General features: G+C 40.6%; 1 protein-coding gene across 3 annotated transcripts in view; it reads right to left on the bottom strand.

Annotated features, from left to right (window-relative positions):
* Positions 1 to 25,263, bottom strand: part of INTS4 (integrator complex subunit 4) — a 117,079-nt gene extending 91,816 nt beyond the window's left edge. Inside the window, exons 1-2 of one of the 3 annotated variants that reach the window (XR_003517489.2) lie at positions 25,022 to 25,261; positions 19,675 to 19,869 (exon numbers count right to left, since the gene is read on the bottom strand). Coding sequence is in view for 2 of the 3 variants with exons in the window: in XM_027579980.2 (XP_027435781.1) it covers positions 19,675 to 19,869; positions 25,022 to 25,075 (249 nt within the window). In the remaining variant the exon portion in view is untranslated. Of the gene's footprint in view, positions 1 to 19,674; positions 19,870 to 25,021 lie in introns of all 3 variants that reach the window. The other 2 variants (XM_027579980.2, XM_027579979.2) reach the window with 2 other exon arrangements.

Raw genomic sequence — 25,263 nt, 5'->3', positions numbered from 1 at the left:
TTAGCAGTGATTCTCTCCAGAGTAATCTCTGGAGAACGCATTTTGTTTTTCAACTTTTTTTGTTTAAGATTTATTCACTGGGGCGCCTGTATGGCTCAGTTGGTTAAGCATCTGCCTTCGGCTCAGGTCATGATCCCAGGGTCCTGGGATCAAGTCCCGCATCGGGCTTCCTGCTCAGTGGGGAGTCTGCTTCTCCCTCTGCCTGCTTCTCCCCCTGCTTGTGCTCTCTCTGTCAAATGAATAAATTAAAAAACAACAACAACAAAAAAGGCTTATTCATTTATTTAGAGAGAGAGTGTGAGCGGGGGGGGGGGGCGGGGGGGCAGGCACAGAGGGAGAGAATCTTTCAAGCAGACTCCCTGCTGATCGCAGAGCCCATTATAGCCCAATCCCACAACCCATGAGATCACAACCTGAGTCGAAACCAAGAGTCAGATGCTCAACTGCCTGAGCCACCCAGGCACCCCATTTTTTAAGTTTTTTTATTTGCAAAGGCAAATCTCATTCATTCACACGTTTCTTCAGTGCTTGAATTTGTTACAATAAATATTACTGCTGTAATTTTTTTTAAGATTTTATTTATTTGACAGAGAGAGAGAGCACATGAGAGAGAACGAGTTGGGGGGGTCAGAAGGATAGGGAACAGCAGACTCCCTGCCACGCAGAGTCTGACTCAGGGCTCGATCCCAGGACCCCAGGATCATGACCTCAGCCAAGGGCAGACGCTTAACTGAGCCACCCAGGTGCCCCAAACTGTTGTAATGTTTAAAAGAGTGTAAATTTTTAAATCTACACAAATATATACAACCCTTCAAAAGCTCCCAGTTTTATACAGAAAGAAGTGTGAGCTGCTCAGCGTGCCACAAAGGCCTGCAAAGACTTGCCACTATGTCAGCTCCCACAATTCCCTACCAGTGATGCCATGCTGCTTCAAACTTCTGTACCTCCACTTAAGACAGTTCCTCTACCTAGGCTGCCTTCCCTTTCTCCCACACCCACCCCCTCCTGCCCCTTAGGTGTATAACCCCAGGAAGTCATCTCTGATCCCTGAACTGGACATGGAACAACCTTGCACAACCCTTTATCATGCCATTCACTACAGTGCATTGTATTTGCTTGTGATTGTGTATTTCCCCCAACTGGCCTGTGAGCTACAAGTGACTAGCAAAATGCCAAGAAAGCACTATGTACATTCTGATAAAATAAGAGTACAAGAAAAGGAAGAGCCAAGTGTTCTTAATTCACTCAGTAAATTATCTTATCTGTTCAACACGGATTTCCTGCACACTAGGAGCCCCCCATACCAGGCCATGGGGATACGCTGCCCTCATGGAACTTAGAGGTTGATGGGCAAGGCAGACATTTATTAAGTAATGTCCATTTAATAATTACAGAGTTGGAAAGAAAAAATACAGCGTTCTATGAAAGCATATGACATATCAGACAGGACTTTAAAATAACTACATATTACGGTCAAAGAGATCCTGATCTAATTTGAGGCAGAGGAAAAAGAATGAATCAATGCTCTGAGTCATGAAAGAATCCCACAACTTTCAGAACTGAAAAAAGGGCAATGTGGCTAAAATGTACATTGACATAAGATGAGGTTTTTTTTTTTTAAAGATTTTATTTATTCATTTGAGAGACACGGAGATAGCAACTGAAATAGCGAGTGAGAGCACACACAGGGAAGAGAGGGAGAAGCAGGCTCCCCGCTGAGCAGGGAGCCCGATGCGGGGCTCGATCCCAGGACCCTGAGACCATGACCTGAGCCGAAGGCAGACGCCCAACCAATTGAGCCACCCAGCCGCTCCTAAACGAGGCTTAAGAAACTAACAGGCACCACATCTTTTTGAGAATTATGGCAAGTATCCCTCTGAAAATGCCTACTATGAAGCAGGAATTCAACACATATTTGTTCACTGTTGAATAAACAAAGGAAAAATCTTTGTCCTAAGAGCAGTAAAAATCCTTTGATGAACTATCAACAGGAGAGTGACATTAACAGATTTGAATTTTTGAAATATCAATCCAGCCTCAATATAATGATTGCGTTGGAAGGGGCAAAACTAGACAGAGACAAATTAAGAGTATACTGCAATAGTCCAGCAAAAGACATTAGCAAGACTTCCACTTCTGTTGAGGGCAAGGCTAGATAATTCAGACCAATCTTTCTGCTGAGGAAAACTAGAAAAGTGCTACGAATGTAAAAAAAAAAAAGTGTGCACACCCATACACATACATATATGAAAACATATATAGGTGCGTGTATATACATATGTGTATTTGAAAGTATTAGAAAACTAAGATAAACTAAGAAAGAACTAGGATCATGCAAGGAAGGAACCCAGAAAGGTTCGCCTAGAGTGTGGGGCTGCTTTTTCTTCAGGCTTCTGCTAACTGCGGGAGTGAGGGAATGGAGAGATGAGGGGCAAAGTAAATGGTGCTTCTGACAGCCAAGTGAGGCCAGAGGGGCAATGGCTAGAGTTTAAGTCTAAGGGTACAAGGGTGAGAAGGGGCAGCCTAATAAATCCCATCACTTTGGATTAGAACCCCAAAAAGCTACAACAACACAAGAATGAAATAAAAATACACAGACTTTGGTAGGGACTGCAGGTCAGCTCTGAATCATCTTAATTCCCTAAGTGAGAATTTTTCCTGGATTTCTAGACCGAAACAAATATTCTCTGGCTTAAAATTAGTCATCCTAAGCCTCAAATTATTTTTACAAACAATTTTGGAAATACACTGCCTAATACAATAAGAAATAAAGCATGACAGCAGATCAGATAACATGACTAGACATGATAAGGACACAGCCAGAGGGATTCATTTATTGGAGTTATCAGACAGAGATTTTAAAATAATTCGGCTTATTATGTTGAAAGAGATAAAGACAACATGAGAATTTCACCAGAGAACCAGAATTTTTTTAAAAAAGGAAATTATAGAAATGATAAAAAGCAGGGACGCCTGGGTGGCTCAGTCGGTTAAGCGTCTGCCTTCAGCTCAGGTCATAATCCCAGGGTCCTGGAATCAAGCCCCACATCAGGTTCCCTGCAGAGAGCCTGCTTCTCCCACTCCCTCTGTCTCTCCCCCTGCTTGTGCGCTCTCTCTCTCTCTCAGATAAATAAAATCTTTTTTAAAAAATTTCACTTCAAATTTTTGAAAATTTCAAGTCGTAATATCTAGGCTAACCAGTAAAAAAGTATAAAAGAATGTTTAACTCCCAACCTAAAGATGGAAAGAATTTAAAAAAAAATTCAAAAGATGGCAAGAAACAAGAAAAAGGAACATTAAACAGGTAAGGTAAATATAACGCATTTAATAAGAGCATGGTTTTAAATCCACATATATCAATATTTACATTAAATGTAATGAACTAAATGATCAATTTTCTTTTTTTTTTTAATTTTTATTGTTATGTTAATCACCATACATTACATCATTAGTTCTGCATGTAGTGTTCCATGATTCAATCTTTGTGCATAACACCCAGTGCTCCACGCAGAATGTGCCCTCTTTAATACCCATCACCAGGCTAACCCATCCCCCCACCCTCCTCCCCTCTAGAACCCTCAGTTTGTTTTTCAGAGTCCATCATCTCTCATGGTTCGTCTCCCCCTCCAACTTACTCCCCTTCATTCTTCCACTCCTGCTATCTTCTTCTTCTTTTTTTTAAACATATGTTGCATTATTTGTTTCAGAAGTACAGATCTGTGATTCAACAGTCTTGCACAATTCACAGCGCTCACCATAGCACATACCCTACCCAACATCTATCACCCAGCCACCCCATCCCTCCCACCCCCCCATCACTCCAGCAACATTCAGTTTGCTTCCTGAGATTAAGAATTCCTCATATCAGTGAGGTCATATGAGACATCTCTTTCTCTGATTGACTTATGTCTCTCAGCATAACACCCTCCAGTTCCATCCACGTCGTTGCAAATGGCAAGATCTCATTCCTTGTGATGGCTGCATAATATTCCATTGTGTATATATACCACATCTTCTTTATCCATTCATCTGTCAATGGACATCTTGGCTCTTTCCTCAGTTCCGCTATTGTGGACACTGCTGCTATAAACATTGGGGTGCACGTACCACTTCGGATCCCTACATTTGTATCTTTGGGGTAAATACCCAGTAGTGCAATTGCTGGATCATATGGTAGCTCTATTTTCAACTGTTTGAGGAACCTCCATACTGTTTTCCCGAGTGGATGCACCAGCTTGCATTCCCACCAACAGTGTAGGAGGGTTCCCCTTTCTCCACATCCCCGCCAACATCTGTCGTTTCCTGACTTCTTAATTTTAGCCATTCTGACGGGTGTGAGGTGGTATCTCATTGAGGTTTTGATTTGGATTTCCCTGATGCCGAGCGATGTTGAGCACTTTTTCATGTGTCTGTTGGCCATTTGGATGTCTTCTTTGGAAAAATGTCTGTTCATGTCTGCTGCCCATTTCTTGATTGGATCATTTGTTCTTTGGGTGTTGAGTTTGGTAAGTTCTTTAAAGACTTTGCATACTAGCCTTTTATCTGATATGTCATTTGCAAATATTTTCTCCCATTCTGTCGGTTGTCTTTTGGTTTTGTGGACTGTTTCTTTTGCTGTGCAAAAGCTTTTTATCTTGATGAAATCCCAATAGTTCATTTTTGCCCTTGCTTCCCTTGCCTTTGGCAATGTTTCTAGGAAGAAGTTGCTGCGGCTGAGGTCGAAGAGGTTGCTACCTGTGTTCTCCTTTAGGATTTTGATGGACTCCTGTCTCACGTTTAGGTCTTTCAACCATTTGGAGTCTATTTTTGTGTGTGGTGTAAGGAAATGGTCCAGTTTCATTCTTCTGCATGTGGCTGTCCAATTTTCCCAACACCATTTGTTGAAGAGACTGTCTTTTTGCCATTGGACATTCTTTCCTGCTTTGTCAAAGACTAGTTAACCATAGAGTTGAGGGTCCATTTCTGGGCTCTCGATTCTGTTCCATTGATCTATGTGTCTGTTTTTGTGCCAGTACCATACTGTCTTGATGGTGACAGCTTTGTAATAGAGCTGGAAGTCCGGAATTGTGATGCCGCCAGCTTTGCTTTTCTTTTTCAATATTCCTCTGGCTATTCGGGGTCTCTTCCGGTTCCATACAAATTTTAGGATTATTTGTTCCATTTCTTTGAAAAAAGTGGATGGTATTTTGATGGGGATTGCACTGAATGTATAGATTGCTCTAGGTAGCATTGACATCTTCACAATGTTGGTTCTCCCAATCCATGAGCATGGAACATTTTTCCATTTCTTTGTGTCTTCTTCAATTTCTTTCATGAGTATTTTATAGTTTTCTGAGTACAGATCCCTTGCCTCTTTGGTTAAATTTATTCCTAGGTATCTTATGGTTTTGGGTGCAATTGTAAATGGGATCGACTCCTTGATTTGTCTCTCTTCCGTCTTGTTGTTGGTGTATAGGAATGCCACTGATTTCTGTGCATTGATTTTATATCCTGCTACTTCACTGAATTCCTGTATGAGTTCTAGCAGTTTTGGGGTGGAGTCTTTTGGGTTTTCCACATACAGTATCATATCATCTGCAAAGAGTGAGAGTTTGACTTCCTCTTTGCCGATTTGGATGCCTTTGATTTCTTTTTGTTGTCTGATTGCTGTGGCTAGGACTTCTAGTACCATGTTGAATAGCAGTGGTGATAGTGGACATCCCTGCCGCGTTCCTGACCTTAGGGGAAAAGCTCTCAGCTTTTCCCCATTGAGAATGATATTCACTGTAGGTTTTTCATAGATGGCTTTTATGATATTGAGGTATGTACCCTCTATCCCTATCCTCTGAAGAGTTTTGATCAAGAAAGGATGCTGTACTTTGTCAAATGCTTTTTCTGCATCTACTGAAAGGATCATATGATTCTTGTTCTTTCTTTTGTTAATGTATTGTATCACGTTGATTGATTTGCGGATGTTGAACCAGCCTTGCAGCCCAGGGATAAATCCCACTTGGTCATAGTGAATAATCCTTTTAATGTACTGTTGGATCCTACTGGCTAGTATTTTGGTGAGAATTTTTGCATCCATGTTCATCAAGGATATTGGTCTGTCACTCTCCTTTTTGATGGGGTCTTTGTCTGGTTTTGGGATCAAGGTAATGGTGGCCTCAGAAAATGAGTTCGGAAGTTTTCCTTCCATTTCGATTTTTTGGAACAGTTTCAGGAGAATAGGTATTAATTCTTCTTTAAATGTCTGATAGAATTCCCCTGGGAAGCCATCTGGCCCTGGGCTTTTGTTGGGAGATTTTTGATGACTGCTTCAATTTCCTCAGTGGTTATAGGTCTGTTCAGATTTTCTATTTCTTCCTGGTTCAGTTTTGGTAGTTGATACATCTCTAGGAATACACCCATTTCTTCCAGGTTATCTAATTTGCTGGCATAGAGTTGCTCATAACATGTTCTTATAATTGTTTGTATTTCTTTGGTGTTGGTTGTGATCTCTCCTCTTTCATTCATGATTTTGTGGATTTGGGTCATTTCTCTTTTCTTTTTGATAAGTCTGGCCAGGGGTTTATCAATCTTGTTCATTCTTTCAAAGAATTAGCTCCTAGTTTCGTTGATCTGTTCTACTGTTCTTTTGGTTTCTATTTCATTGATTTCTGCTCTGATCTTTATTATTTCTCTTCTTCTGCTGGGTTTAGGCTTTATTTGCTGTTCTTTCTCAAGGTCCTTTAGGTGTAGGGTTAGGTTGTGTATTTGAGACCTTTCTCGTTTCTTGAGAAAGGCTTGTATTGCTATATACTTTCCTTTCAGGACTGCCTTTGCTGTATCCCAAAGATTTTGAACAGTTGTGTTTTCATTTTCATTGGTTTCCATGAATTTTTTTAATTCTTCTTTAATTTCCTGGTTGACCCATTCATTCTTTAGTAGGATGCTCTTTAGCCTCCATGTATTTGAGTTCTTTCCGACTTTCCTCTTGTGACTGAGTTCTAGTTTCAAAGCATTGTGGTCTGAAAATATGCAGGGAATGATCCCAATCTTTTGGTACCGGTTGAGACCTGATTTGTGACCTAGGATGTGATCAATTCTGGAGAATGTTCCATGGGCACTAGAGAAGAATGTGTATTCCGCTGCTTTGGGATGGAATGTTCTGAATATGTCTGTGAAGTCCATTTGGTCCCGTGTGTCATTTAAAGTCATTATTTCCTTGTTGATCTTTTGCTTAGATGATCTGTGAATTTCAGTCAGGGGGGTGTTAAAGTCCCCCACTATTATTGTATTGTTGTCAATGTGTTTCTTCGCTTTGGTTATTAATTGCCTTATGTAATTGGCTGCTCCCATATTCGGGGCATAGACATTTACAATTGTTAGATCTTCTTGTTGGATAGACCCTTTAAGTAGGATATAGTGTCCTTCCTCATCTCTTATTACAGTCTTTGGTTTAAAATCTAATTTGTCTGATATAAGGATTGCCACCCCAGCTTTTTTTGATGTCCATTAGCACGGTAAATGGTTTTCCACCCCCTCACTTTCAATCTGGGGTTGTCTTTGGGTCTAAAATGAGTCTCTTGCAGCCAGCATATCGATGGGTCTTGTTTTTAAATCCAATCTGATAGCCTGTGTCTTTTGATTGGGGCATTGAACCCATTTACATTCAGGATAACTATGGAAAGGTATGAATTTAGTGCCATTGTATTGCCTGTAAGGTGACTGTTACTGTATATTTTCTCTGTTCCTTTCTGATCTATGCTGCTTTTAGGCTCTCTCTTTGCTTAGAGGACCCCTTTCAATATTTCTTGGAGGGCTGGTTTCGTGTTTGCAAATTCCTTTAGTTTTTGTTTGTCCTGGAAGCTTTTTATCTCTCCTTCTATTTTCAATGACAGCCTAGCTGGATATAGTATTCTTGGCTGCATATTTTGCTCGTTTAGTGCTCTGAAGGTATCACGCCAGTCCTTTCTGGCCTGCCAGGTCTCTGTGGATAGGTCTGTTGCCAATCTAATATTTCTACCATTGTAGGTTACATATCTCTTCTCCCGAGCTGCTTTCAGGATTTTCTCTTTGTCTCTGAGACTCATAAGTTTTACTATTAGATGTCAGGGTGTTGACCTATTTTTATTGATTTTGAGAGGGGTTCTCTGTGCCTCCTGGATTTTGATGCCTGTTTCCTTCCTCACATCAGGGAAGTTCTCTGCTATAATTTGCTCCAATATACCTTCTGCCCCTCTCTCTCTTTCTTCTTCTTCTGGGATCCCAATTATTCTAATGTTGTTTCGTCTTATCGTATTGCTTATCTCTCGAATTCTGCCCTCGTGATCCTGTAGTTGTTTCTCTTTTTCTCAGCCTCTTTATTTTCCATCATCTGGTCTTCTATATCGCTGATCTCTCTTCTGCCTCATTTATCCTAGCAGTTAGTGCCCCCATTTTTGATTGCACCTCATTAATAGCCTTTTTGATTTCGACTTGGTTAGATTTGTTCTTTTATTTCTCCAGAAAGGGTTTCTCTAATAACTTCCACGCTTTTTTCAAGCCCAGCTAGTATCTTTAAAGTCATGATTCTGAACTCTAGGTCCGACATCATACTAATGTCCGTATTGAGTAGGTCCCTGGCTGACGGTACTATCTCTTGTTCTTTTTGCTGAGGTGATTTTTTTCATCTCGTCATTTTGTCCAGAGGAGAATAGATGAATGAGAGAACACAATGCTACCAGGTTAACAACGTCCCCAGCAAATATACTCTAAACAAATCAGAAAAGACCTGAAACCAGGGGAAAAGAAAGGGAAAGAAAGAAAAAGAAAGAGAAAAGAAGGAGAAAAGAAAGAAAAAAAAACAAAAAGAAAAAGATAAAAACAAAAACAGAACAACACAAAAAACAGAGTATGATCAAATATGATCAGGCTAGTGCATAGATCAGTGCCACACACTAGATTTTGGGTGTATTTTGGTCTGTTAGAAAAAAGTGCCTCCTAAAATTTTAAAGGAAGAAAGACATATATGTACAAAATAAGGATTGATACAATGAAGGGATGGAAGATGACTGTAAAGATGAAAATTATAAAAGATTTTATAAAAGGGATTGATAAGAAGTTGTCTGAAAAAAGAAAGATGATGATGTAAAAAAAAAAAAGAAAAAGAAAAACGAAAGAAAAAAAAGGTAGAGAATGTGATCAGGCAGGAGACTAGAACAAAGCCATACACGTGGTTTAGGGTATATTTTGATCTGTTAGAAGAAACTGTATCTCAAAATTTTAAGAGAACAATTTATATATATACATATATATATATATATGCCAAAAATAAGGGTAACTACCATGAAGGGATAAAATATGACTCTAAAAATGAAAAATAAAAAATGTTTTTTTAAAAAAAGGGATTGATAAGATGTTGGTTGAAAAAGGGAAAAAGAAAAAATAAAAAAACAGTTAAAAAAATTAACTTTGAAAAACTAATGAATCATGGTAAAAAAAAAAGCCATGAATTCTATGTGCAGTATTCCCCTAGCGCTGGAGTTCTCCCATTCTCTTTGATCGGTAAACTTGGTCTTGGCTTGCTGGCTGTTCGTGCTGATCTTCTGGGGGAGGAGCCTGTTGCCGTGGTTCCCAAATGTCTTTGCCGACTTGCCCTGCCCTTGACGGTCTGGGCTAAGCAAGCTGCTCGGGTCTGCTCTCAGGAACTTTTGTTCCCTGCAAGCTCTGGTACAGCTTTGGAGGACCAGGGTGAAAATGGTGGCCTCCCAATCTCCACCCGGAGGAGCTGAGAACTCGCGGCCCCGCTCCTCAGTGCGCCCCCAGAGAAAAGCAGTCACTCCCGTCCCCCTGGTCTCCGGCCGCACCGTGCTCACCCAGCCTGTGACCGAGCATTTCTATCTCTGGCACTCGACCCTGTGTGGAGTCTCCAAACCCAGCAGATCCCTGTGGTGCACTTCTGCACCACTCCTCCCTGGGGAGGGAGGGGCGTCTCCCCGGATCTGCCGCTTGTTGGGTCCCTGCTGGAGGAGCAGTGGCCCGACTGGGCCGCGGATCACAGTTTATGGCAACCCCGAGCTGAGAGCCCGCGCCTCGGTTCCGTTTCTGCAGCCGGCTTCCCTGCTCCAATACCTGGGAGCTCTGCTGCACTCAGGCACCCCTGGTCTTTCTGTGACCCCGAGGGTCCTGAGACCACACTGTCCCGCGAGGGTTCCACCCCCCCACTTAGCCACTGGAGCGACGTCCCTCAGCGGAGCGACTTCTAAAAGTTCCGATTTTGTGCTCCGCGGCTCCACCGCTCGCCAGAAGCGGCCGCCGGAGGTCCCCTCCCCCGCATCTATCCTCCCGAATATCGCCTCGGATTCACTTCTCCGCACATCCTACCTTCCAGTAAGTGGTCACTTCTCTGTTCAGAGAGTTGTTGCTACTCTCTTCTTCAGTCTCCTGTTGAGTTCATAGGTGTTCAGAATGGTTTGATCCCTATTCAGCTGAATTCCTGAGACCAGACGAAATCCAAGTCTCCTACTCCTCCGCCATCTTGCTCCACCCAATAAATGATCAATTTTAAAAACAAACTTTTTTTTTTAACTGACTACATGTTGGGGAGCCTGGGTAGCTCAGTTGATTAAGCATCTGACTCTTTTTTTTTTTTTTTGGTTGATCACTGTATATTCTATGTTTTGTTCTATTTTTTTATTAACATATAAGGTATTATTTGTTTCACGGGTACAGGTCTGTGACTCATCATTCTTACACAATTCACAGCACTCACCATAGTAAATGCCCTCTCCAATGTCCATCACCCAGACACCCACACCCCTCCACTCCAGCAACCCTGTTTGTTTCCTGAAATTGAGTCTCTTATGGTTTGTCTCCCTCTCTGGTTTCATCTTGTTTTCATTTTTCCCTCCCTTCCTCTATGATCCTCTGTCTTATTTCTCAAATTCTTCATATCAGTGAGATCATATGACATTTATCCTTCTCTGACTGACTTATTTCACTTAGCATAATACCCTCTAGTTCCATCCACATCGTTGCAAACGGCAAGATTTCATTTCTTTTCGATGGCTGCATAATATTCCATTGTGTGTGTGTATACATATATATATACATGTATATATATGTATGTATGTATACATATACATACATATATATGTATACATACATATATACCACATCTTCTTTGTCCATTCTGTTGATGAACATCTAGGCTCTTTCCATAGTTTGGCTATTGCGGACATTGCTGCTATAAACATAGGGGTGCATGTGCCCTTTCAGATCACTACATTTGTATCTCTGGGGTAAATACCCAGTGTTAAGCATCTGACTCTTGATTTCAGCTCAGGTCATGATCTTGGGGTCCTGGGACTGAGCCCCGCATCAGGCTCCCTGCTAGGTGGGGAGTCTGTCTCCCTCTCTTGCCCCTCCCCCTGCTCACTCTATAATACATAAATCTTTAAAAGTAAATAGATAAAAATTAAAAACTACATGTTGTTTACATAGGTCTTATCTAAAACAAAAAGACATAAAAAAGATGAAAATAAAAGGCAGAAGTAGGTATACCAGGGAAACTATAATCAAAAGATAACTGGTATCATTATATATATATATTAAAGCCATTATATATATATATATATATATATTAAAGCCCCAATATCCATTGGGGCGCCTGGGTGGCTCAGTCGTTAAGCGTCTGCCTTCAGCTCAGGGCATGGTCCCAGGGTCCTGGGATCGAGCCCCACATCAGGCTCCCTGCTCAGTGGGGAGCCTGCTTCTCCCTCTCCCACTCCCCCTACTTGTGCTCTCTCTCTCGCTGTGTCTCTGTCAAATAAATAAATAAAATCTTAAAAAAAAAGCCACTATTTGCTGATTATTTGTAAAAAATTCAAAATAATCTGCATATAATTTATTAAAATCATAAGGTTGTAAGATATATGAGTTAATAAATAGTCAATTGCATTTCTGAATACCAGCTATGGTAGTGTTAGAAAATGAAATTTTAAAAATATTATCATTTACAATAACAAAATATTAAATATCTAGGAATAACTAACAAAAAAGTGTACATAATCTTTATGCAGAAAACTATAAAACAGTATTAAAATAATAGGGATGTACCAAGTTTATGGACTGGAAAACTCAATACCGTAAAATGTCAATCCCCAAATGCCATCAGAACGATAGAAGGAAACCTAATGAAAATCCTAACTGAAATTTTGTTTTGGGGCAGAATTTCACAAGCTGATATCAAAATTCATAAAAAAATGAAAAGATCGGGAATAATTAAGACATTCTTAAAGAAGAGCAAGGTGAGTGAACTTGTCCTACCAAACGTCAAGATTTAATATAATGCTAGGCTAACACAGCATCGTACTGGCATGAGAATAGACAAACTACTGGAATAGAATAGAAAGCCCTGAAATACCCATATGTAGACACTTCATTTACCACAAAGGTGGTACTGCAGGACAATGGAGAAACGACATTCTTTTCAACAAATGGTGCTGGACATTTGGATTTCCATATACCCAAGCAACATACACATATCAATCCCATGTGTGAAAAGCAAATAATAAAGTTTCTAGTAACAATGCAGCAAAATGTCTTAATGAGCTCAGGGTAGGCAAACCCTTCTTACGCCACGTAAGAAAAGCCCAAAAATAAATGAAAAGATTATCAAACTGGACTACATTAAGAACTTCTTTTCATCAAAATACAATACTAAGGGACTAAAAGATGGGGGGGCGGGGGGAAGGTGGGAGGGACTAAAAAGGAAGAAGATATTTGAAAACACATACAACCATTAAAGCCATTAAAGAACTTGTACTGGAATGTAAAGAATTCACATAAAACAATAAGGAAAAAATATGCGAAAAACATCAATAGGCATTACCTAAAAAGATATCCAAATGGCCATTTAAACATATTAAATTTGTTCCACTTCATCAGAAATCCAACAAATGCAAATTAAGGCCACAATGATATACCACACACATCCACTGGAACTGTCAAATGATAAAGATCAACAATTCCAACTGTTGGTAAATATGTGGAATTGGAATTCTCATAGTGCCAACAGTGGGTCTAAATTGGTACTACCACTCTGAAAAAGTTGGCTCAGGGGGCACCTGGGTGGCTCAGTAGGTTAAGCAGCTGCCTTCGGCTCAGGTCATGATCCCAGGGTCCTGGGACTGAGCCCTGCATCGAGCTCTCTGCTCCACAGGGAGCCTGCTTCTTCCTCTCCCTCTGCCCCTCCTCCAGCTTGTACTCTCTCTCTCTTGCTCACTCGCTCACTCTCTGTCTCTCAAATAAATAAATAAAATCTTCTTTTAAAAAAATGCCTATAGGGGGCCTGGGTGGCTCAGCCGGTCAAGCATCTGCCTTCAGCTCAGGTCATGATCCCAGCCCCACATCGGGCTCCCTGCTCAATGGGGAGCCTGCTTCTCCCTCTCCCTCTGTCTGCTGCTTCTCTTGCTTGTGCTCTCTCTGTCAAATAAATAAAATCTGAAAAAAAAAAAAAGCCTATGAAAAAGTTGGCTCAGTAATTTCACTCCGGGGTATACAAAATATAGAAATGTAAGACATGCATACCAAGAGACCTGTACAAAATGTTCATGGCACTATTTTCTGTAATAGCTAAAAAGTGGAGGAAGCCTAAATGTCCATCAATAATGGAATGGATAAATTATTAGAGTATATTCATATAAGAAATCTTATGCTATGGTAAAAATGAATGAACCATAGCTGCCGTCAACAATATGAATGAATATCGATACAGGTAGAATTTTGAGCAAAAGCCACACATAAAAGATACACACTGTATTCCCTACATGAAGTTTAAAAAAAAAAAAAAGGCAAAAATAAATTGTATTTAGGAGTGCAGGCTTAATGGTAAAAAATAAAAGAAAGGTAGTTATTACCCTGAAAGTCAGGACAGTGGTGGTTATCTTTTGGGAAAGATCTAAATCATTAGAGGGGAGTTTGAAGAGGCTTACAGGAGGCTGATAATATTCCATTTCTTGACTGGGATGGTGGTTACACACTGTGTTCACAGTGTGATAGAGCAATAGGCTGTATGACATTTTTCTACCTATTCTTCTTTATGTATTATATTTCACAAAAAAAATTTTAAAAATGTGGGAAGCCTGGGTAGCTCTGTCGGTTAAGCGTCCAACTCTTGATTTCAGCTCAGGTCATGATCTCAGGGTCCTGAGACTGAGCCCTGCTTTGGGCTCCTCACTGTGCATGGAGCCTGCTTAAGATTCTCTCTCTCCCTCTCTTTTTGCTGCACCATCCCCACCCCCACTCACATGCTCTTGCACTCTAAATAAATAAAATGAAATAAAACAAAATATGTCACTTGGATTACTGAGGTACAGTGGAAACGAGAGATTTTGAATGTAAAATCAACAAGACTTAGTGAAGAAGGGAATAGGAGGAGAGGAAAAGGTAAAGGATCTTTCTCAGGTTTCTGATTTAAGGGTCTGTACAGATAATGGGACCATTTCCCAAGATAAGGTAGACTGGAGAATGAAGGGAGATCCTGAATTCAGTTTTGAATATAAAGAAAAACCAATTATTTTATGGACTTCAAATTACTGAAATATCAAAGAAGCAGGTAATTGTCTTTCTGAGACAATGGACTAGTCAAATACTAGTCAAAAATAGTCTGCAATAAGAGAGGACAGGCGAAGAGCTACATAGCTTTTCAATGGTCTGGAACGGAGTCACAGACCTCCAAACACTTCAATGGTCTGGAACAAAGTCACAGACCTCCAAACACTTCAATGGTCTGGAACAAAGTCACAGACCTCCAAACATTTCAATGGTCTGGAACGGAGTCACAGACCTCCAAACACAAGAGAGCTGCAGAGAAAGCAGAAGTACTAGCCCTAGCAGACAAAAGGAGGCAAGAATGGCACAAAAAAGAATAAGAGAGTACCTGACCTAGTAACATTTCTTATCAATCTGAATACTTTACCCAAGTTCTTCTACTTTCTGAAATTATCCCCTGGTACCTCAACACCTAAGCTTAAAACAAACTGCCTCCAGAGAAGCCCTCTCTAATAAGTGCTCTTCTCACCATTAAAACTGTCCTGGTTCAGGCTTTCATCACCTTGCTTCAGCCTTATCAGTCTCCTAGTCGGTCACCCTAACACCCATCTTCCCCTCGTCCAGTTCCTCCATCCTCCATCCTATTTCCAGGGTGACATTTCTAAGACAAAACGCACAAGATAAAATACAGGCCCTCCACGATTTCTAGTCTAATCTCTTAAAAAGCTTTCAAACTAAAATCTATACCAGCTGCTTGGATCTCTTCTAATGTGACAGGCTATTTCACATCTCCATGCCTTTGCTCACAACTGCTTTCTTCCTAAAATGCCTTTCTTTCCTCCTGTTTTCCAAATGGCCCAAATCTGTTTTAGAAGACTCATCTCAAGGATCACTACTACTCTATAATGCCATTCTAGTCCCCTGCTCCCAAGTCAAACTGACTGCCCTCTTCTTGGAGGTCACATCATAACCTGTCCCAGATTTCACAGCACCTATAACACTGTATTGTTATTACCCATTTATTGTGTCTGTATCTACCCAACTAGATTCAGATCAGGGATCACATAATCATCTCTTATTTCCAAAATTAAGCACAAGGCCTGGAACAGAGTTAGTATACAAGATGTTTCGAGAAAACAAAAAACAAAACAAAAAAAAGAACAAATGAATAACCTTAGCCCTATCTATTTACTACATATATTATTTAGTCTACCAACTATACTGCTAGCCCCAAAAGGACAAGGAACATGTCTCACAGTTCTACATCCTCCACAGCAACTAGTACAGTAGCATAAGTGAAGAATCCCTCATGTGAAGGAAGTTCAGATACTGCTGCCTGACCACAGAAAAATCTGGAGGAGAGAAGCAGAAGCCCAAGTAGTTTACCCACTAAAATGTGAGACCACATTTATGGATAACAGATGAAAGGATAAAAAAAGCTATGGTTATCAATCTAGAACTGGATACATTTGGCATCCCTTCTCATTTCCTTTGGGGCTAGAATCTGCTAGACTAATGCAAGCACCATGGCCTGGTTAAAGAGCCTGAGGTATGACATCAGAATACCCGAGTTCAATTTTTCCGTTAGACATGATAATGGTATTGTGATTATATCTTTTAAAAGAGTATTGTTTAAAGATATAAATTGAAATTTATGAACAAAATGATATGATGCCAGGGAGAATCTGGTGGAGAGGGTAAGAGTGGAGGAAGTGGAAGCGGACAGTTGGGTGGGGGGAATGGGAATAAAACAAGTTTGGCCACAAAGTGGTATCTGCTGAAACTGGATAAGGGGCACATGGGAATTAATTAAACCATTCCCTCTACTTGTATATATATTTGAAATGTTTCATGACAAAAGGTTAAAACAACAACAACAACAAAAAAAAAAACCAACCCAGATCAAATCCAGACCCTACATTTACTTAGCTGGGTCACCCTGAAAACTAAACTGCTCCAAGCTTATTCCCTTTTTTTTTTTAACATTTTATTTATTTATTTATTTATTTGACACACACACACACAGAGAGAGAGAGAGAGAGAGAGAGAGAGAGAGAGAGAGAGAGAGAGAGAGAGCGCGCGCACACAAGCAGGGGGAACAGCAGGCAGAGGGAGAAGCAGACCCCCAGCCAAGGAGAGAGCCTGATGTGGGGCTCGATCCCAGGACCTGGGATCATGACCTGAGCCAAAGGCAGACGCTTAACCAAATGAACCACCCAGGTTCCAAGCTTAGTTCTTTACCTGGATTACATAAATAACAATGGTGTTATCACCAGGATTAAAAAATATGACATGTGGAAAGAGCTTTATAAACTCCAACAAGCTATATAAATGTTAACTGTTCTTAAAAGTATTATTACAGATGATTATGGGTAATAGAGTTATATTATCATATAATAGATGGATATTGCTAAGAAAGGAGGTAACTAAAAATAGATCACTAAGTGTCTGAAAACTTGAGAACAGAAACCCTGATTACATTTATGTAAAACATGAGGTAAGCATTTATTAACCCCCTACAGTGTTCCAGGGACTTTGCCAAGAACTAAAACAGAGATAAACAGATTTGTAGTCTCTGAATTTAGGGGCTTAAAGTCTAAAGGAAAGAGACATACAGCAAACACTGGCTATACCAAGAACTAATCAATGTGCTAACAGGTCAGTCCAGTGCCCAGAAAAAAATGCCTAATATGTAATAAGCATTCATTAACCGAGGAAAAAGTCTCACAAAAGCATACGCTCACTCATTCAACAAATAATTTTACCACGCACTGTTCTTGGTACTACAGATTCATCAATTTAAAAAAACAAAAATCCCTGTTCAAGAGGAGCTTACATTCTAGCATGGGGAAATAGATAAAGAACCACAAGCATGAGAAAATTATATAAAATACGAGAAGATGGGGGGTGCCTGGGTAGCTCAGTCGGATTCTTGATTTTGGCTCAGGTCATGATCTCAGGGTTTTGAGATCAAGCCCCATGTCGTGGTCCATGCTTAGCACAGAGTCGACTTGAGGATTTTTCACTCTGTCCCTCTTCCCCTCCTCCCACGCACACATGCACGTGCGCGTTCTCTCTCAAACAAATAAATAAATCTTAAAAAAAAAAGAATATGAGAAGATGGTAAGTGCTATGGAGAAAACAAAATCAAGGAAGGAAGCTAGGAGGTTCTGGGGTGGAACAGGCAGTTTCAATTTTAAATACAGGGATAAAAAAAGGCCTTAATGAAAAAGTGACATTTGAGCTATGACTTCAACAAAGTGTGGGAAGTATACATATGAACATCTGAGGGAAGTGTTCTAAGCAGAAGGAAACATAAGTGGAAAGACAGTGAAGAAGGAATATGCTTGACAGAGAAAATGGCAAACCAGATCACAGGGCAGTGGGAGGAAAACAGAGGGGTTCTAGGCTGGGGGAACAGCATGTGAAAAGACATGGATTTCTGAAAATCCACAAGATCTTTGGAAAACTGTAAGCATTTCTGATTAAGCTACAACATTATAGGGGCACCTGGGTGGCTCAGTTGGTTAAGCGACTGCCTTCGGCTCAGGTCATGATCCTGAAGTCCCAGGATCGAGTCCCGCATCGGGCTCCCTGCTCAGCAGGGAGTCTGCTTCTCCCTCTGACCCTCATGATCTCTCTCTCTATCTCATTCTCTCTCTCAAATAAATAAATAAAATCTTTAAAAAAAAAAGAAAGCTAGAACATTATATGTGTAAAGGAAAAGACCCTTTATGTCATACATAAAAGATTTAAATAAACATAGTTTATAGAAAGAAAAGAGACTGAAGAGAAAAAGAAGCTTTTGCAAGGGAACACTTGAAGATATTACATGCATCCTGACAGATGCAATATGAAATACAAATCGTCATCTATAACATATTCTTAAAAATTTCAAAAATATGCTTAACCTGAATCTAACAAAGCCTGTACTTTATATCTAACTTTCCGTTTCTAGTAAATAAAAAGGATAGAGGAGCAAATTAACCCCCAAGGAAGTAAACAAATTCCAAAAACAAGATGTTTTATCAACAACTGACTGAGTCTATCAGGTCAACGTCACCAAAATAAAAATTGTTCTAGATTAAAAAAAGACCAGGGACTCCTGCTCAGCTGGGAACCTGCTTCTCCCTCTCCTTCTGCCTGCCACTCTCTCTCTCTGACAAATAAACAAAATCTTAAAAAAAAAAAAAATCAGTTAAAAAAATTTTAAAAGATCAAATGCCATGTGTGAATAGTGTTTGCATTCTGATTTGAACAGATCAACTATAAAAAGATATTTTGGAAATGAAAGAAATTTGAATATTGACTAGTTGTTAGAGGACATTAAGGAAATTTAGTTTTATCTGATGTGGTTATTTTTTTTTAAGTCCCCTACTGAACTATTTAGGGAAATATTTTATTATACTTTAAAAAAACTTAAGGAAAACAAACAGAGAGAGCAAATTTGACAAGATATTCATTATGTGTTAAATCCAGAGATGGGTATTTGGCAGATCATTATAGTACTGTCTCAACTTTTCTATAGGCTTAAAAATGTTCATACTTAAGTTTAAAACTGATTCATCTGTGATTCAAGTATTTGGAACTCACGTCTTCCCTTTTACTGCAGATCTTACTTATAAACTGAAAACTAAACACATCTTGTGAATTTCATTTCTGTTTAAACTGTTTCCTGTATTTAATCAAACACAAATTGATGTTTCTTTTAGCCCAGTAAAATACATGGAGAAATGAAATGACACTATGCAAAGGAAAAAAAAAAGTTAAAAAAAGGGGGCTATCGCAATTAGATATGAGGGCCTTGCAATAGGGCCATAACAGCAGGATGACAGAACGACATTTCAGAGACAAATCTGGTTATGACTGAAGTCCTCCTTTGTACTCCCACTGCACGCGACGTAACCCAGGCAACACTACCCCCAGCAGTATGTTCACATCTGTCTCCGTATACACTATATGGATATTCTCTATATCCATCCACACAGAGATGCTCCAGATTTCTGAGGACAGGACTTGGATCTTTTTTCTCTCTGTATCTATAGTGCCTGGCACATGGAAGGCCCTCAATAAAAGACTGCTGAATGAACACCTTATTTATCTTGCAATACCTACCCATTCTGTAGACATGATACAATTCTTACACACACTCCCATCAGGTCCTCAAGACCTTCTTACCTTGTAATAATGTTCCAAGAGAATCCTGACTACTCCCTCCACACTTTCTGCTTCAACAGGCTTCCTGGCAAACTGGAGTAGGTACTGCAAAGCATCTGCTGGGGAGGTAGCTTTACACAGATCTATGTGGAGCGCTGCAGATTTACTTGGTTTTGTCAATCGGAGTTTCTTGGTTGCAATTTCCTCCTGTTGTTGCTGCAAAGGAGTAGGCAAAGAAAACACATGAAAACACAGGGTCTGCAAATTTCACTTTGCCTCACTCCCTTAAACCAAATAATGTATTTAACTAATAGACCTAACTTTAGGGAAAGCAGTGTTATGAACTGGAAAAAGGACACTGGAGTGGAGACCAGGGAGTCCCCATTTTGCTTCCCACTTCTCCAAGTCTCAATTTCTTTCTCTGTAAAGTAGGTCCACTAACATTTTTTTTAAAGATTTTATTTTATTTTTTTAAGATTTTATTTATTTATTTGAGAGAGAGAATGAGAGATAGAGAGAGCACATGAGAGGGGGGAGGGTCAGAGGAAGAAGCAGACTCCCTGCTGAGCAAGGAGCCCGAAGCGGGACTTGATCCCGGGACTCCAGGATCATGACCTGAGCCGAAGGCAGTCGCTTAACCAACTGAGCCACCCAGGCACCCGGTCCACTAACATTTTGTTCTGCCTATCTCTCAGGACCACTGTAGCTTTAGGGCTAAAAGGACACATAAAGGATCTGCTCCATTCTTTACTTAAAAGAAATCTCATATATAATTGAACATATGTAAATATGTTCACATACATATGTTAAACATATATAAATATGTTCAGACTGTGCTGAGGGACCCACCAGGCTCAGCTTCCCTCATGAGAAAACTGAAACTGATGGGAACTATCTGTAGCTTACACTGAGTAAAAAGTCTTCTCCTTACTCCAGATGACTCCCCAAACCATTCTGCCTTTATGAAAAGGATGGATAGTGTAAAAAATAAAATAAAACATACAAATACCTAACAAACTGTAGCCAGTTAACAAATGTTTACTGAATGATTATTCAGCATTAGGACTTGTCTCTGAGTTCCGATTCTGCTGTTCTAAGTTAAGTCATAATTCTTACTTTCATCAGCTGTAAAATGGGAATTATGACACTACTACCAGTCTTTCTCAACTAGGGATCCTCATCTGAACTACAGGACACGCAAAATTATTTGAGTAACTATTTTCTCAATTCTCCCAAGGATGGCGTGTAACTAGAAGCTTTCTAGATGCATTCGTTATGTATAATGGGTGCCAAAAAGTTCATGTAAAAGGGAACCTGTCCCTCCAAGGCTTAAGTCAGGCCCTGTGGGTAGGTACAGAAAGCATCATAAATAAGACAAATGTTGTAACCAATAATTTTCCTTAACATTTGCTGCATCATTTTGATATCCTGAGCAATCACCTCTTTACAAATTTACATTTCTACAGAGAAAAAATTAGGATTATTCTAGTCAGGAACAAGGTACGGCATGATATAAAGAGACCGAGGGTTTTGAAGTCAGAGAATTTGGGTTCAGTAACCACTTACTAGTGAGAGGAGGCCAGTATCTCTTCTACAAAAGAGAATACAATACCTATATCATATGGATATTTGAGAAATCTAAAGTATAACGTCTTTATGTGTACAAAGACATAATAAAACACTAAATACATACCAGTTCTCTCTCCCTCCTCATCTTCAAAGCAGAGGAAAAGATCAGAAGCACTAAGATCTCATTTCATCACTCTAAGGTAATGATTCATGCAGAATGAAGTGAAGAAATGAGCTCTTTTCTTAAAATCCTTACCCATTCCCATCCTACTCTACACAAATTCAGTCTTCTGTGTTACTTGGGCTCCAATCAGGTCAAAACCTGAGAAAGATTTCTTTCTATACAGAGTATGTAAGGGGGAAGACAAACCACTATCTGCTATCAGTCAACCATCAGTAACATTTTAGTGAGCCAGGACCTATGGTCATCCAGGGGTGACAGAGTAAGTAGTGAGACATGAGCTGGGGGCAAGGGTGTGATAAATAGGTGACACGTTGGAAGGCTGAGGACACACTATCCTGACTTTGTGGCTCTTAACATATCCTGGCAAGGCTTCCAACACCCTGGAGCTGACAGACCCAGAGCTACCGATGTAGAACATGCAGCTCTCCTCTTCAACCTCTGCCCCAGGGTAACCTATAGCTTCATTGTAATATACTTACATTGTGGTTTCAAGCCCACCCCACACCCCACCACTCTGCTCCTGTGGGGTAAGACGGCCAGGACAGTTCTGGCAAGAACCTGGTAGGGCCAAAAACTCCCCCTCCCAACTGGTAGGAAGAATCCCTTAGATGACTGCAAACAACCTCAGTAAGAGACCACCCTAGCTATGACCCATAATCTATGCAAACACAAAAAGACACCCCTAGTTCCAAGGCAGTAGCCACCTCTGGGCCTGCACACTCTCCCTTCTTGAGAGTGTACTATCCTTAATAAACTGCTTTGTGCTTGCTACACTCTTTGTCTTTATTTGAGCTTGGATCCTCACATAAATCTTTGTAGGGAATCCAAGAACCAAGACCTCCATTCATACAACTCAGAGTCTCCTACACGTAACAAAGGACATGGAGATGAACCAGGCATTATCTCTGTCCTTAAGGAGTCCAGGCTGGTAGGGAAATATGTATACTGTGTGAAATTAATAAAGAGAAAACTCACTAAAATTGAGTAGGGAGGATACAAGGGGAGGCTGGGGGGAGGGGAACAGTGCCACTCAACAATTAGGGAAAAGACTGTGGATTACAGACTCCAACAGAAAAATCAACAAGAAAGAATCATCAATTACAGGCCCCAACAGGGAAAGACCTACATTGCATCTCCTACAAGAAATCTACCACCCTTGCAACTCAGCCAATGAGAAACTATCACCCTAGGCTTTCCCTTCAAAACTTCCTCCTTCCTCTGCATAAAATAAGACTTTTGTTTGTTGGTCTTGCCTGTGGTTTTGCCATGGCTTGCATGTCCTGAATTGCACATTCTGTTATTCCCAAATAATTACATTTTGGCTGGTAAAATAACTATTTTTAAGATTAACAACTGATAACACTGAGTGGAAAGTACAAATAGACAAGTTCAGAGTACTAGCCATGGAAGCAGGGGAGGAAGAGACGAAACTCTTGCTGAGGTTTTAAATGGGTTTTCAAACAAAAATGTGAGAGCAAAAATAAAGGGGAAAATGACATGCATTCCATGTAAAAAAAGAAAACAGGTACAAGAGTTTGGAGAAGTGTAAACACACATGCTGGAGGAAGGGTGAGTACTCCTGGGAAGTGGGAACAAAAGAACTATGGAAAGAAAGGAAATCACACCGCACAACAATGTGAATGTACTGAAAGCCATTGAACGGTACACTTAAAAACGTTTAAAATGGGGGCACCTTGGTGGCTCAGTCAGTTAAGCATCCGACTCTTGATTTCGGCTCAGGTCTTGGTTTCCACTCAGGTCATGATTTCAGGGTGGTGAGATCAAGCCCTGCATTGGGCTCCATGCAGAGCATGGAGCCTGCTAAAGATTCTCTCTTTCCAGGTGCCTGGGTGGCTCAGTTGGTTGGGCGGCTGCCTTCAGCTCAGGTCATGATCCTGGAGTCCCTGGATTGAGTCCCGCATCGGGCTCCCTGCTCGGCAGGGAGTCTGCTTCTCCCTCTGACCCTCCCCCCTCTCATGTGCTTTCTCTCTCTCATTCTCTCTCAAATAAATAAATAAAATCTAAAAAAAAAAAAAAAAAGATTCTCTCTTCCCCTCTCCCTCACTCTTGAACCAGAAAAAATAAAGTTTAAAATGGTAATACATGTATTTTACCACAATTACAAAAAAAAAAAAAAAAAAAAAAAGTGGGCAGGCAGGGAAAACAGACCCAGAGAGCAAATCCAGAAGCACCAGCTCTGGGAAATTAGAAAAACTTTCATGAGGGGGGCCTGATTGGTTCAGTTGGTGTAATATGCAACTCGATTTCAGGATTGTGAGCTTGAGCCCCATGTTGGGTGTAGAGATTATTCAAAAATTAAAAAAAAAAATCTTAAAAAGAAAAACCTTCCTAAATCTTGACTCATTCCAAAAGTTCAAGAAAACTAATTTCACATAAAATGGAGCAACAAAAGTGTCAAGTTTAAATCTCAAAGTTATTTTAACAAAACAAAAAAAAGCAGACTAACTTCCCTACAGTTGGTGGGAATATGCTACAAAGATGTGTCCTCAAAACAGAAATGATAAGTGAAAAGAGGAAGAAAAACTTGATTTGTCAATACAATCATCTCTGTATTATAATCACAGGTATGCTTTTCTGTCTCTCCCACTAGCTCGTGAGCTCCTAAAGGACAAAGACTCTAATTAGTGTTATTGTACTTTGTAGCTCAACACCTTTCACTATACCTGATACACAGTAACCATTCACTTAACAAACTCTTGTTTAAGGAACGAATGAAATGTTCAAGGAGTTCCCTGCTGGATGGTCTAAATCCTGCTACACTAGAAGTCTAAGAATCTAGGGGTACTCTTCGGATCTAAGGATGCTTTGATCTACTAGCATCAACTGGGGGCTTGTCAGAAATGCAGATTACTGCCTCACCTCCTCCACCCCACAGAGTATAATCTACATTTTAACAAGATCACCAGGTGATTTGCATAAAAAGTCTGAGAAGCAGGACACACGAGATAACTTGGGATCAACCTCTACTTTAGCAACATTTATGAGGAGACACATGGAGAATCACTGTTCTAACAGGGGCTCGGACCACCTGTCCTTAACTTCAAAGGAGGAAAATACTGCCCTACTTCCTAGGTAAGCTGTTCACCAATGGAAACTTCTGCCCCTATGCAGTCTGTGACCCTCACCTGCTTTGGCTGGGTATTGAGGATTTCTACAGACTCCTCTTCCAAACCCTCACAGTTTTGCCTACAACCAACTTGTCCCTGGGCGCTTTTTTTGTAACGGGAGGTGGGAGGGGCTCTACCAGAAATTGGCTCTGAATCCTCGTATCCCTCCAGAAGCTTTCGAGCCACATCTGTAGAACGAAGGTGCTAATGGAACCCGAATAAACTGAGATAACGGATAAGACATCTTCGTAAATTCTAAAGGACTATCTGTTCTAATAATTTTATTAAGTGTCAGACTGCACATATTAATAATGACGACTACAGCAGCTACAAACTAACACGCCCACTTATGTGTAGTTTCGGAGAGCCTATCAAAGTAGTCAGCACTCAACCCAGGTTTGCAGCGCCTGTTTTGGCAAAGTGTCTGGAGCGTGGATAACCTTCCCCGCCCCGGACTGGTCCAGGGACCTTTCCTTCCGTAAATTACCTGAACCACCTTAGTGAATTCCTCGTACACCCTCTTCTTTAGGTGCGCCGCCATGACTGCCCGCGGACCCTCTCAGCTTCCGTACTCAACGAGGGAGGCGGGGCGGAGGAATCCGGAACACTTGTCTAGGCCTGAGAAACTCGCCACAATCCCACAAGGCAGTGGGGTTCCGAGAAAGAGAGGCCTCTTCCTGCTGCTCGACTGCCCTACCACGGTGCAGCCGAATTTGTCCGCCTACGCCT

This window comes from Zalophus californianus, chromosome 11, assembly GCF_009762305.2.
Source record: "Zalophus californianus isolate mZalCal1 chromosome 11, mZalCal1.pri.v2, whole genome shotgun sequence".
NCBI classification, from domain to species: Eukaryota; Metazoa; Chordata; class Mammalia; order Carnivora; family Otariidae; genus Zalophus; species Zalophus californianus.
The sequence above is the reverse complement of the archived record's forward strand: the minus strand, read 5'-3'. Positions and strand labels throughout refer to the sequence as shown.